The sequence below is a fragment of the Crocodylus siamensis genome, chromosome 15, assembly GCF_052110815.1.
Source record: "Crocodylus siamensis isolate JL-2025a chromosome 15, ASM5211081v1, whole genome shotgun sequence".
Classification (NCBI taxonomy): domain Eukaryota; kingdom Metazoa; phylum Chordata; order Crocodylia; family Crocodylidae; genus Crocodylus; species Crocodylus siamensis.
Window position 1 is genome coordinate 13,660,464 of NC_143409.1, and position 14,133 is coordinate 13,674,596.

Consider the following 14,133-nt stretch of genomic DNA (forward strand, 5'->3'; position numbering starts at 1 on the left):
ACATAAGGAAGTGCTGAGAATAGGGTGGAGAGCTCTAAAAGGGCATGTCTACAGGGATAAGGGCTCTTCGAGCATGCCTATACCAGCTGGACTGTTTTTGAGTATGTCCTTCCCACTTGATGCCATAGCCACATAGTGCCACTCCAAATAGTCCAGTGACAGCATAACAAGGTTGTCTGTCCCCACAGGCAGCTCTCAAGCATGCCAGTGACTGAGGACTCGAGAGTGGCTGCAAAGGGATGTCTTAGCTGCTTCAACGGTGTTTTGGGGGGGGTTTAGAGCAAGTAAGTGAAGCATGCTTTGGAATGGCCCACCTTGCACCTGTCAGGTTATAGGCATGCCTGCAGTCTAATAAGCTGCCCAACTGACCTACCAAAGAGGGAAGCACATGGTGGAAAGGTTATGCAAAGAGCAAAGGGGCTCACTCCTCCATAAAGCTCGCTACCAGCCTGGAATGCAACATTTTTCACTGACAGAGCATCAGCACCGGGGAAAGGAAATGAAATGGCACCTCATGAGAATAAATACAGCACTTTAATGCAGCTGTCTATAATCCCAGTTCTGGGCAATATGCGCTCAGAGATGACAAACAAACAGACCTGAGGAACGCCGGCATTTAAGAATCAATTTCTCCTTTGCTTACCTGCGGAGACCTGAGTTCAAGGCTTTGTGTCTTCCCCAATAACTGATACCAGTACTGCCTCATGCAGAACACACAGACATGTATTTGGATCCCGGGAGGCCACTGCTGTTCTTTGAAAGAGAAAACAGCGGCCTTAGCTTTGGATCTCCAGCCTTAGTCCCTGAAAATTTTACCACTGCTCGTCTTGTTCTGCTTGCATTTCATAACGAAACTGCTCACAGTCCTTGGCTATCTTTTTCTTTCCCTGCATAAACTTCTCCTAGTCACCAGTGACCATCGTTTTTGCTTTTTTTTTTTTTTTTGCTCCTTGTTTGTTCAGGATTACAGCAAGATTTTCTTTTAGACCCAGAAGGTGTATGGGTTTTTACTTCTTTCAGTTTTTACCACTGGTACCACTTGGGATTCAGAGCCATTCTTAACTTCACTGAATGCAGCCTTGATTCACCTGACTGAAGTGCCTTGCTGGACTTTAAACACTGCTCCCTTTCTGTGCTAGGCCTTTTTTCTCAATCAAGAGAGCTAATTTCACCCACAGCCAGGGAGGCATAAAGCTAATGCCTGAATTTTCACAAGCAGCTTCTATAAAGGTGCCCTTGCTTTTTCACTCTTATTTCAGTGCACGCATTCTTTCATGTGCAAGTTTGTGTACATTCAGACCCTTGAAACCGCGGGTCCTAAGCCACCCATGCACAAATGCATGTGCCTATCCAAATCTAAGATGATGACAGTGCATGTGTAGAAAAAAGACCATTTCTCTCACAGCTTTTTTTTAAACAATCAATAGGGCCTGGCAAAATGAGATGCTCCTTTATATACAGACTGTGTCGAGGCTCACTTAAAAATTGTGCTCTCAAACAGTATTGGCTTTAGCTTGGAAATGTACAACCCATTCACTGAGCTGGCAAATGGGAAGATAGAGAGACAATCTGAGGTCACTGACGATAGACCTTAGGGCCAAAGAGAGAAGTGCAGCCCATGATGCCTGGCTTTATTACCAGATTGCTACCTAAACAGCACATAGCTCCAGGATCTGACTCATCAGTTCCAAGTCAGGACAATTCTCACGTGGTTCATTTTGGACCAGCTCCTCCTCATTATAAACACAGCCCAGGTCTCAGTGAGGGCTCAGGACTGCACTCAGGTCTAGTCCATCTCTCTCTTTCCAATGGGCATTTGTGAAAGACTTAGTTGACAGAGGAGAATGAACATCAGGAATGACTAAACTGGGGGGAACATGGGGGCCAAAGGCACTGCAGATGGCCTCACCCAAAGCCAACTGCTGTCCCTGGAGAAGGGCATGAGTGGCAAAGCTGCATGAGATTTAATCATTGAGTCAGGGAAGTGTGAATGGGAAATCTGCACTGGGCTGGAGCTGCTAGTAGCTCCTCTGTCTGTGCAAGTTGCTTGCAGCACGGTGCAGAGCTCTGTTTTGTAGCATACTTGAGGGGGTCTCCAAGCTCCCTTCTCCCCTGACACTATAAGGCCGCACAGGTTCTGCTGCTCTCAGGACCCTGTTCCTGCCCTGGGTAAAACAGCCACCAAAGAGCTGCATGCTCAACCGCCACCTCCGTGCCCTTGGGGATGGGAGAATCCCGGACCTGCTCCCCATGACCCAACCAGCTTCTTTCCCAGCATCCCTAGCCAAGTGGTTAGGTGTATAAGGAACATAACACTTTCTTTTTACCCTTAAAACAAAGCCCCAAGAAAAGCCCAACCCCAGGGGCCTACAGGCACCAAACAACAGCAAAGTGGGAGGACATAACACTGTAGCACAGCACCTTCTCCTGTCTGCTAAGCAACTGCTCAAAACTAACTTTGACTGCAGGACCTTTTTTTCAAGGCTGTGTTTGGTGGGACTAAGAATAGGGCAATGTGGCAACCTAAATCTGTCTCGGGAACATTGTGTCTTCCAGGGGACAATGTCCTTGCCTTTCATTAGACCCTTTGTTACTTAACCACACAGAACTGAGGCCTGAAGTCTTGTCCTACCTATGCCTTTACAATGACATCTGACCACAGACAGAGCTGGCTTGGGAAGCCCAGGGGTCATAGGAAAGAGGGGAGAGGGGGGAATCCCTGGGTTTCAGGAGGGTGGGGTGCTTCTGAATGCAACATGGACATGCAGGGCTTATCAGTGGTTTGCTTGTGGGATGGGGAGCTATGAAGGGATGATGGGACACAGGGAGGCAGGGGGTAGGATGGAGAAAGGCAGCCAGGCAGGATGCTCCCCTGACAAAAACCAGCCCAACTGCGCTGGTGCCACAAGAGAGAAAATCTGCATGGAGCCCAGGGATAGTGGAGTGCCTGGTCACTGATGTGTGGTGCTATTCATAGCCCCTGCCTCTACCCTGCCCTGCCGCGAGCTTGGTGCCCAAAGCAACCTACATATGTACCTCTAGCAGTGCTGGCCCTGGCCCCTGCCTACATCTGAGATGGCTGCACCAATTAGGCTCAGGGATTTTAGAGCACCGTGGTACTGCTGGATGTGATAATGGGGACTGGATGGGTGCGTGTCTTCCCTTTCCCATGATGGCTTATGCTTTTATTGCAGTTAGTCCTGCCCAAGCCAGCTAAGCCCCTGCATCAGCTGTCACCCTGTGTCCTGACTCAACCTTGCTAGCACCAGCAAGCCCTAGCTCTTCACAGCAAGGCACTGCTCATTTGAATGAAGCCCTGAACAGGAATAACACCAGATCAATGGAGCTGGGGGGAGCATGATAGGAGGGAGGGATGGAGAGGAGGGTTTCCCTCTTGGCATATGCTGCAGCCGATTGGCAGGAGCATCCTCTCCTGTATCCATCCTGTCCCATTTGATTGCTTTGGGCAGGGGAATGCTAGCGGGAAGGAGAGAACCGACCCGTCCCCCCATTTCATGACAGGTGATGCATCCAAACCAGCTCGTCCGGTGCCTGCAGTTGTTGCCTTTCTTAAATTGACTTGACAACAGCCCTGGTCCCTGTGTCCTCTTCCTGGCTCCAGCTGCCAAGGGAGCTTTCTCCCCTCAGCCTCGATTAGCCAGAGGAGAAAGAAGCCAGGACTGTTTGTTTCCCAGGCTCCTGGTGATCAGGACCCAGCCTCTGCTTGTGCCGGGAGGCCGCTATCCCTTTAATCTAAGGAGGTGTGGGAGGGGGCGCTTCTCTCTCTGGCCTCCTCCTAAGGCTCCCACTCCCCCTCTGCTCTGTTAGGCCTTTGTCCTCATTGACATGCAAGGCTGGCGGCTGCGGCCATTCCCGGAGCTGTCTGCTCCTGAAGGCACCTGCCCTTCCCCCCTTTCTGAGGCTGCCTGTGGAGCTATTCTTCAGCCTCTGCATTTCACAACAGCTCCAAGGCAGATGCATCAATCCTTTCAGGGCCTGGAGACGTGAGAGGAATGTCAACCGGGCTGCAGGCAGGTGTCAATAGGTTCCCAGCCATCTCACAGACCCTACCCACTCCCTTTGGCATGGACCTCAGGTATAGGACTGAGCAAGAGGGGAATGGATGGCGAGGGTGGGGGAAAGGGAGGGGAGGCAGCATGAGATGCCAACCCCAGGGGCACACCCTGCGGTACAGTTCTCCCAGCCACATTGCAAGCTGCAGCCTTATCGCACAGGCCAAGGGAATCCATCCCTTGCTTCCAGGCTTTGCAGCAGGCATGAATATGGCCCTTTGTGTGACAGCTGCGGACCCCCCAACCCTCTATCAAGTCCTCTGACAAAATAGCAGGAGTGAGGAGGATGGGTTTTTTTGTTTTCACTTTCAACGCCACTCCCTACGGAGCCATGCACAGACTGGGATTACCATCCTGCATGCTGAGATGTGGTTGGAGGGATACTACAATGCCACTGGGAGTGTTTCCTGTCCCACTGCTCCATGCTCTCTCTCAAGCAGCTGCTCCAGTCCTCGACACTGATCCCAGAGTCTGACACAAGGTTGGCGTTGGGCAATAGGAAGGTCCGGTTCCTGTTGGCGGTTCTCCGTGGGATGGTGGCTGTTTCTTGGTTGTGTGTTACCCGTAGGTGCCGTGATCCTTAGACTTGTATGTTTTGAAAGCCTTGAGTCTATACATTTAAGAATCAGCATATTAGAAAAAATTGTCCTGAAATGTTGAAGGGAGGAAAAAAGCTGGGAAGAAAGTGGGCCGGGGTGGGGGAGATTGGTAAAAGCAAGTTCCTTCAGGGGCAATGCCCTGGCTTGGAGTCCCACCGTATTGTGGGATGGACTCGCTCAGTCAGTGCATATCATACAACGATGGCAGGGCCACATCCCAGGGCTTCCTCCCTGGGACTATAGAGTCAGTCTTGAGCTCTGCCTCACAGCCTGGGCCAAAGACACACAGGAGGATCGTGTTTCACTGCTCCACAGTTTGGGGTAATGATTCCTTCTCATTTTTTACTTCTTAATTAATTTACATATAGATATATAGATATATATGGATATATAGCTATATATCTATATATATCTATATCTATATAATTTATAAATTAATATATATATATATCTCTTAAGTACTTTTAAGGGTTTTTTTTGTAGTTTCTTTTTTGTTTTGTAAATCTTATCATTTCTGTAACAGCAGCTTCTTTTTGTATTGGTGTGAAGGTGTATGTGTGTGTGTGTGTGTGTGTGTGTGCGTATAGATATATATATAATATCTATAAATATATATATAAGCCAAACTGCCTTACAGGTTGGTTTTTTTTCAGTGTTGTATGTGTAGCAGGCACTTGAGTTTATATGAAGATGTTTGCTTGGGGGCAGGGAAGGGGAGGTGGGACCAGTGGAGGAAGGAGGGAGCAGGAACTTTTGCCAGGTGGCCACTGCTAGCCCAGGATGTCCAGGTAGATTGGTGTGGCCTTGCCCAGAGCATGAAGGATCTTGTAGATTTCCTTGATGTTGAGCCGTTGCTGAGGTTCTCGCTGCCAGCACCCCAACATGATGTCGTAAACCTCCTTGGGACAAACTCGAGGCCTCTCCAAGACTCGCCCTTGGGTGATGCACTCGATGACCTGAAACAGAGGGCAGGGAGGGTGAATCTCACGCAGCGAGGACGCAAGAATGTCCTTTTGATAAGCCTGCAAGGCCCTGGACTCAAGGCCAATTCAACGGGAACAGCAAAGCTCCAGTAGATGCTTTGGATTTGAGGTGTGCAGACACCAAACAGACAACGCATAGCCACATTATGCTTAGGCCCAGCCTCCTGTTTGCTCCTGCAGTCTTACAGCCTCAGTGAAACTAGCCTTTCTTTGTATCATTAGCTGCAGGCAGAGATCATCTCAACATGACACCTCACTTCACCCACAGAAGAGGAGGCTGAATCCCCTTCTTTCAAAATGAAACCAACTGAAATGTACACAAAGGAGTGGCTGAAATTACAAGCAATTAAGCCAATGCTTCCTGTTGTTTTTCAAAAAAAGCCTAATACCTTTCATATCCTAAGTGATCCTTTTCTCTCCTGAAAAAGCTGTTCCCCACGAAGAGAGAAAAAAAACCCAAACAAGATGCTAGAATAGGGAGCTGTTTTCACCAAGAACCAGAACATATGAATGATGGCACACCCACTGAAATTAGTAGGGCTCGGGTTTAAAACTAACAAGAGTAGTCCGTTTTGTTTTTGGTTTTTTTCTACATAGGACACAATTAATTTGTGGAACGCCTTGACACAGGAGGTTGGAAAGGCAGATAGCATAGCCAGGTTCAATTAGGGTTTAGACCAATTCATGAAGGTTAGTCCATTAATAGCTATCCTCTGACATCACTAAACCACTGAAGGTAGATACCACGAAGGGTATGACGGGGTGGATGACTCAGCAAATACCCTGTTCATAGATTCATTCATGTTAGGGTTGAAAGGGACCTCAGTAGGTCATTAAGTATGACCCCCTGGCTTGAGCAGGAAAGAGCACTGGAGTCAGACGACCCCAGCCAGGTGCTTGTCCAGCCTCCTCTTGAAGACCCCCAAGATAGGGGAGAGCACCACCTCCCTTGGACGCCCATTCCAGATTCTAGCAACCCTTACTGTGAAGAACTTCCTTCTAATGTCCAACCTAAATCTGCTCTCTGTCAATTTGTGGCCATTGTTCCTAGTTACTCCAGGGGTGCCCTAGTAAAGAGAGCATCTCCTATTCCCTGCTGCCCTCCCCTGATGAATTGATAGGCAGCCACAAGATCACCTCTCAGACTTCTCTCACAGAGGCTGAAGACATCTAAGTCCCTCAGTCTCTCCTTGTAGGGCTTGGCCTGCAGGCCCTTAACCATATGATTGGCCTCCTCTGAACCCTCTCGAGATTCTCCATATTCCTCTCGAAGTGCAGCGCCCAAAACTGGACATAGTACAGCAACCGCAGTCTGATCAGTGCCGAATAGAGGGGAAGCATCACCTCCCTGGACCTGTTCATCATGCATCTGTGAATGCATGATAAAGTGCAGTTAGCCTTGTTGATCACTTCCTCACACTGACAACTCATGTTCAGCTATGACTCCAAGATCCCTTTCTGCTTCTGTGCTGCTGAGAAGGTCACCCCCCAGCCTGTAAGTGGTTCTTTTTGTCCAGGTGCAGCACTTTGCACTTGTCTTTGTTAAACTGCATCCTATTTCGTTCTGCCCATTTTCCAACCTATCCAGATCCACCTGGATCCATTCCCTACCCTCTGCTGTGTTAACTTTTGCCCCATAATTTGGTATCATCTGCGAACTTGGACAGAGTGCTCTCCATGCTCTCATACAAGTCACTGATAAAGATATTGAATAGCACTGGTCCAAGGACCGAGCCTTGTGGGACTCCACTGCCCACATCTTTCCAGGTTGATATCGACCCGTCCACCACCACTCTCTGGGTGAGACCCCTAAGCCAGTTTGCCACCCATCTGACTGTGTAATAGTCTACATCACAGCCTGTCAGTTTATTTATGAGAACAGAATGAGACACCATATTGCAGGTTTTCTTAAAGTCTAGGTAGATGACATCTACCTCGAATCCTGCATCTAGGCATTTTGTGACCTGGTCATAAAAAGAAACAAAGTTAGTCAGGCAAGATCTACCCGCAGTGAATCTGTGCTGATTTCCTTTCAGCATTATTTTCCCTGCTGGGTTCCCACAAATGTGATCCTTAATGATTTTTTCCAGAGTTTTCCCAAGGATAGAGGTGAGACTAACTGGCCTATAGTCTGCCAGTTCCTCCCTCCTCCCCTTCTTGAAAATAGGGACCACATTGGCCCTTTTCCAGTTCTCTGGGACCTGACCGGAGCACCACAAGTATTCGAAAAGCCATGCTAGCGGCTCTGCTGTGACACTGTGCAATTCCTTCAGCACCCTTGGATGAAGTTCATCCGGATCTACTGATTTGAACACATTCAGGCCCTCCAAGTGTCCCTTCACTAAGTCTGAGCTAACAGTTGGTGGGCTGGTGTCCCTCCTGTGTCTGTCTACAATCCAACTGGGAGATTTGTCTTGGTCTGTGTCTAGGAATACAGATGCAAAAAACTCATTGAAGAGCTCGGCTTTGTCCCCCCCTCTCTGTCACCAATTGCCCTGGTTTGTCCTGGAGGGATCCTATGCTGCACCTTTCTTTTGCTCCCTCTATACCTAAAGAAAGACTTCTTGTTGTCCTGAATTTTTGTTGCCAGCCTGACTTGTAATCCTGCTTTGGCCTTCCTATCTGCTCTCCTTCTAAAGCAGGGGTGGACAAAATGCAGCCCATGGGCCAGATGCGGCCCACCAGGCCTTTCTATCCAACCCATGGGGTGCCTAAAATTTTTAGAAATTTAATATTTATCTGCCCCTGGCTGCCTGTCATGTGGCCCTGAATGGCTAGCCAAAACTCAGTGAGCAGCCCTCCACCCGAAATAATTGCCCGCCCCTGCTCTAAAGCATCTACTACTGCCACTGTTGGAGACAAGCTAGTTGTCTAGGTGGATGATTGATCTGACCCATTCTGCCTGTTCTTATATTTAGCTATTCACACCTGTATATCTACTGGCAAATTTGCCCCTTTTATAACACTTACAAGCTGAGGGAAGAATTATGTTTTCTCTTGGATCTAAGTCACAACAGTAGAAAAAACCCCACCGATGTTCACACCTTGAGTTCTAGGCCAGGTCACTGCAGCTAATAGGAGAAATCTGAACACTTGAGCAGCATGAAATTGTTTCTTTAGATTGGCTCTGGGGAAGAATAATCCCCCAAGCACTTGCCTGTTTGCATCCTTCTCTCAAGAAGCAAGGATGCAAATGGGGGAAGGAGGGGTGGAAGGGAGTAATTTGTTGGAGAGTTGCTATTACCAAATGGCCCCCTGTCTGGGGCTGATGAATACTGGCACCACAGGGTCTGAGTGACCTGATAATGTGCTGTGGCTAAGTCCAGATCCCAAACAGTGTGTTTAGGGAAACAAAGCAGAGAGGGGCCTGAAGTTTATCATTTATGAATAGCAACGGGGTCTGCCACATATCTAAACAGATAGTTATCACTCTGATGTTTGCATATAAATAGTGACAGGAGAGATTAGGAGGAGCTGCTGAGGAGAGGGGGATGAAAATGCAGACTGCAGACAGGCTTCCATAGTCATAAACCCCATTATGGCAGGGTTCATTTTCAGTCTCGATGAACTGAGATGGAGAGAAGAGATTTGACAAGTCTTCAAATACCCAAAAGGGAATTATAAAGGGGATGGAGATAGACTTTTATATGTGGCTGTAGGGGACAGGACTATGAACAATGGCCTCAAACTGCAGCAGAAGGAATTTAGGTTGGGAAGAACTTTCTGGCTATGAAGATGGTCATTGGGACAGGATACCTGGAGAAATTATGGACTTTCTCCATCCCTAGAAATTTCAAGAGCAGGTTGGGCAGACACTTGGCTGGCATGGTTTAGTCAGGGATGAACCTGCTTTGAACAGAGGGTTAGACTAGAAGACTTCATGAGGTCTCTTCCAACCCTACTTTTCTATTAACTGAGGCTTTTAACAAATGCCTCCTATGCCAACGATTCATGGTGAATCCTTTATCCTTAGAAAAAAATTGAAGTCAAGGGAATATTGGGGTGTTCAGGTTGCCGTTCACTGGATTTGATCTGCATCCCACCCTCCCCCTCAGCCAGCATCTTTTTCAGCGTGGAGAAGAACTTCTGAAACAGCTCTTCTCACCTTTGCAAACCCAACAGCCTGACAAGTTTAGGCTCATTTCCGCTCTGCATGTCCCAGGAGTAAGGAATGAATTCTAGACATGTCAAACCTTATTAGGGCTATCCACAGTCCAATCACTGCTGTGACTGCACTATAGACTAGCTTTAAAAGTGCTTATCCAAGATCTAAACTGATGCTGGAGTCACTCTTGGTCTCTGAACTGGCATGTCCACAATCTGCTCCTGACCAGCAGCCCAACAGCAAATATAGCTCCCTCTCAATGGAAAGATGACCATTCACTGTTGTCTAGAGTTGAACTTTGATTTCACTCTTGTAGGGAAATCAGCTGTAGAAATGGGGACTGAAGGAGAGTGGGCAGGGCCAGGGTAGAGCTGGGAGGCAAGTTACAGCTTCAAAAAATCCAGCCTGGCTGCAATATCATTCCTAGTCCAAAGTACTGTACGACATTCCCTAATCTTCAGTGGCAGGTAGCTAGATTACCATTATCATCCTCCCTTCACTGACTCGGGAAACTGAGGCAAATTGTTCAGAGGCAGTTGTGCTGTCAGACTCCAGCCTGACATGCCTCGTGTATAAGGTGTGTGCACTCATTTGTGTTTGTGTGTATTCACCCTTCTAGGGAATGTGATGGCAGCTCATTAACTATCCTGACAAATGGCTTCTGTCGCTGTCTATCTCGGTTTCCCACATCTCTAAAATGTCCGTGCGCACTACTTTGGGAAGTACAGTCATGCCCCATTGAGCACATGAATGGACAAGTATTAGAGATGTAAAGAAACACCTAGGATTTTCCATCTCTGCAACTCACTTAATTAAGGGATCTGTGCCTGGAAAGCAGAAAATGCACATTTCTTGTTACAAAAGGTGAAATTTCCAAAAACCATTAGATACACAGTAGGATAAAAATGTGCAACTTTCCCACACGTGGTTCTGTCAATGTATCTTGCTCCTCATCTATAACAGCCCCTGCTATTCCAGGCATAAACCTTCTGACACATTTCTGCTGATGCACCTCAAACCTGAGCTGTAGCATTCACAGCTCTACTACATTTGCCTCCCCTGAATATTTCACTGACACAGTTCTGAACTGCAGTGTCCTTTGCCATTCCCACCCTTTGGCATCCATTCAGCCCTGCAAATAGACCTCTGTCCTGACCAACAGCAACCAGTGCTATTCCCAGTTCTGAAAACACTTGTAAGTCCACATAGCCAAATGGATTGTAGTAGTGAAGATTAATCACAGGCAAGAAACCTGGGATCTATTCCCAGTTGTGTCACTGACTCGCCTGGTACCTTTGGCCAAGTCACCCCAGGTCTCTGTGGCTCAGTGCCACTATCTGTAAAATGGAGATAATGATACCCATCTGATGCACCATATTGGTAACAAGCATTTATTACTGTGAACATCTAAGAGGTGACCATCAAGCCCAGCGTGCTGTTTGTTCTGGAAGCCCTGCCTGGAAAGGGAGCAAGTGCACTGGACAGTTCTCCTAGAGAACTCGAATACTGGATTTGTGAGGCTGGCTCTTACCCTCAGGCGCTTCTCACTCAGTTTCCATTGGATTCAAAGGGCGGTGGGCATGAATGGATAAGAGAAGAGCCTGTTTGCTGAGAAACCGTTTCTCCATTTTGAATAGTTTGGTCCAACTTTCCTTACATGGCTGAGGCTCAACCTGTCCTCTGCCTCCTGTGAACAGCACTAGAGATGCCGCTTTGCAATCTGAACTTCTGCTTACCCTCCACAAACAGGTGGATGCAATACAACATCTGTGGGAAGCAACTCACTTACGATGGACTGCTACTTAAGATTGATGTACCCCATGCCAAGGAAGGACGGATGAGCCTGCACTGCCTTACTTGTCAGTGGTTAACTCAGACACTGCAGGAAGGGGCAAAGGTGGAGGGAAGGAAAACCCAATGTTTCTTTCCCCCCACCTCCAAGTAGAGCCTCTGAGCGGCTGCATTTTGCAGAAAAGTCATGGCTTTGCATTTCCTTCCTCGGTGAGGCTGTTGCGGTGGCATTACCAGCCATGCCAGACTAGTCAAGGGAGGGGCAGGAGTTCCCAGTGAGATTATAGAAAGTAGCAGGATGCCTTGGCTTCAGACAAGGGCAAGGGAAGTGATACAACTTTCCCAGGTACCTCTGAACACCTCTAGTTCCCAGGGGAAATCAAATGTCCCGTTACGGATACCCTGTGTGACCATGTCCCCTTCCCCTCTCTGCAGATCAAGAAACCCTGGTTCTTCTGGTACCTCTGTGTTCGAGAGCTGGAACCAAGGCTGCTTCCCATACGTGAAGATCTCCCAGAGGATCACCCCAAAGCTCCAGACGTCGCTCTCTGTTGTAAACTTCCGGTACATGATGCTCTCAGGAGGCATCCAGCGGATGGGCAGCATGGTGTGTCCTCCAACCTGAGGGTGGGGAGAAAAGCATAGGCAATCTGTGTTATCAGAGACCCGAGAAAAAGGCACCGGAAAGAATCAGTGCAGAAGAAGCAGAAGTCTTCTCAACTGCAGGCTATCTCAGTATACAGATACCTAGAGAGTTTACACTCTCACCCACCAAAGTTAATTGATTAATGGAATAGACTGGAAAATACAAAACAAATGCCCAGGTACAACGGTTTCCTTTCGTCCCAAAAATGACTTGCACAGTAATGTAGCAAAATGCCTCAAATATGCTCAAACACCAAAGGACTGAAGAACCAAGATAAAAAGACAGGAAAGACTGAGGGCAGAGTGAAGCACTAGCTTTTTATTCTTACTAGGTCTGGACAAGACAGCACACATGGCATAGCCAGTTTTAGTACTGAAATGCACAGAAATACCCTATCTTAGTACGACTTTACTGCTGCTTCTGGGAACCTCAAGCTAGACTCTGTGCATCTACTTCGCTAACCGCAGAAAAGAGCTCAATCCTGTAAAACCACACTGTGAGATGGTATGAGTACATCACCCACTGCCGGTTCAAAACCATAGTCTGTGGATGAAAAGTTAGCCCTTGCAGATTCAAATAACAGTGAAGGGCCCAGTGGCCCAGAACCAAGTAGGAATATATGAAACATTTGGAAAATAACTGGTGTAAGACTCCTTCCCTCTGGGGAAGGCTGAATGAAGGAAGCCTGTTCCTGGGCAGTATCTCTCCATCTCTAATACGCTTCAGTCAAACAGATGGATAGAGACATGTAAGCAGCCGCAGCTTGAAAGCAGAAGGAATTACCTTCTATCCGCTAGAGCTTTGTACAACCAAAGTCCCTGAGTAGTACAAGCCTCTCTCTCTTCTGTCCTTTCAGACAGGAATCGCCATCTGTATGAGAATAACTAATTGACAGACATTTTGAACAGCAGGTGTTGAATGCAACATGGCTGCAAGGCTCTGGCATTCATATCTGTGGAGGGCAAAGCATCCTACGTTGTGGCATTGCTCACAGAGATCTCTTTTTCAGAAGCCACTTGGGAAGCTTTGCTCATTTGACTACAGACACTCACGAGCACGAGTAGTTTAACTCCATGGTATTGCAGACAGCAAACACAGGCAGGAATGTGTCTGGGCTGTGGGGTGAAGCTGTGGCAGAGAAAGACCCAATTCTTGGGACAGAGACTGTGGTGCCTCATCTGGGATTTTATCCTGTGCCCCTGCAGCAGGGTCAAGGAAACACCCTGCCTCTGTCACTAGTCCTATGAACTGCCGTAGAAGGAAACCATGCAATGGAAACCACCATGGAAGTCACCTCATGTCAACTGCTGCACAGCCATGGTATTTAAAACAAATCATTTTAGTTTCACAGCAATCTGCCTTCCCCCAGCGCTCGCACTCTCTCCCACCCCTGTCCCACATCATTAGATGACTGCAAAGGTGGGGAAGGCTCCATTAGGAGGGATAATGGGAAAGGCTTGGAGAAACCCAAGTGAGTGCTGAAATGGGTAACAACACAGAGAGGTCTCCGGCCATTAAATGCTAGTTCCAAACTTCTCCAGTTGGATAGGACTGAGATCCAGGCTCCCAGAGCGAAACTCAAACCTCTGTAGTTTGGCCCAATCTTGAATTCTTATCACAGCCTAATTTTACAAACAGCAGATTCTTCCACGTCTCCAAAACCTCTTTCATTACTAAGCGCAGAACCATGAAGACGTGCAAGGCATGAGGATAAAGAGCTCATTGTAATACTTCCCCCCCCCCAGCTCTCCCATGTTCAGTCCAGATATATTTTGGCTGACATGTTCTCAGTGCGCAGCCTTGAACTCCCAAGAACACACTCTTGATTACAACTGGGAAGACTCCTTCCTTTGTTTGTTCCTTGTAAATCTTGGCCACAATTTTAGCTCTTTCCTGCATTTCCAGGTTTTTATGATTTGCTCTCCCTTGTTATGAA

General features: G+C 47.7%; 1 protein-coding gene across 2 annotated transcripts in view; it reads right to left on the reverse strand.

The window, feature by feature from the left end:
- Positions 1-922: 922 nt before the first annotated feature.
- The window catches only part of NTRK3 (neurotrophic receptor tyrosine kinase 3), a 298,100-nt gene continuing 284,889 nt past the window's right edge, over positions 923-14,133 (reverse strand). For both annotated transcript variants that reach the window (XM_090028540.1, XM_090028539.1), the window contains 2 exons: positions 12,014-12,172; positions 923-5,628 (listed from right to left, as the gene is read on the reverse strand). In XM_090028540.1, coding sequence (XP_089884666.1) covers positions 5,443-5,628; positions 12,014-12,172 — 345 coding nt within the window. In that variant the 3' untranslated portion in view covers positions 923-5,442. The remainder of the gene's footprint in view (positions 5,629-12,013; positions 12,173-14,133) is intronic.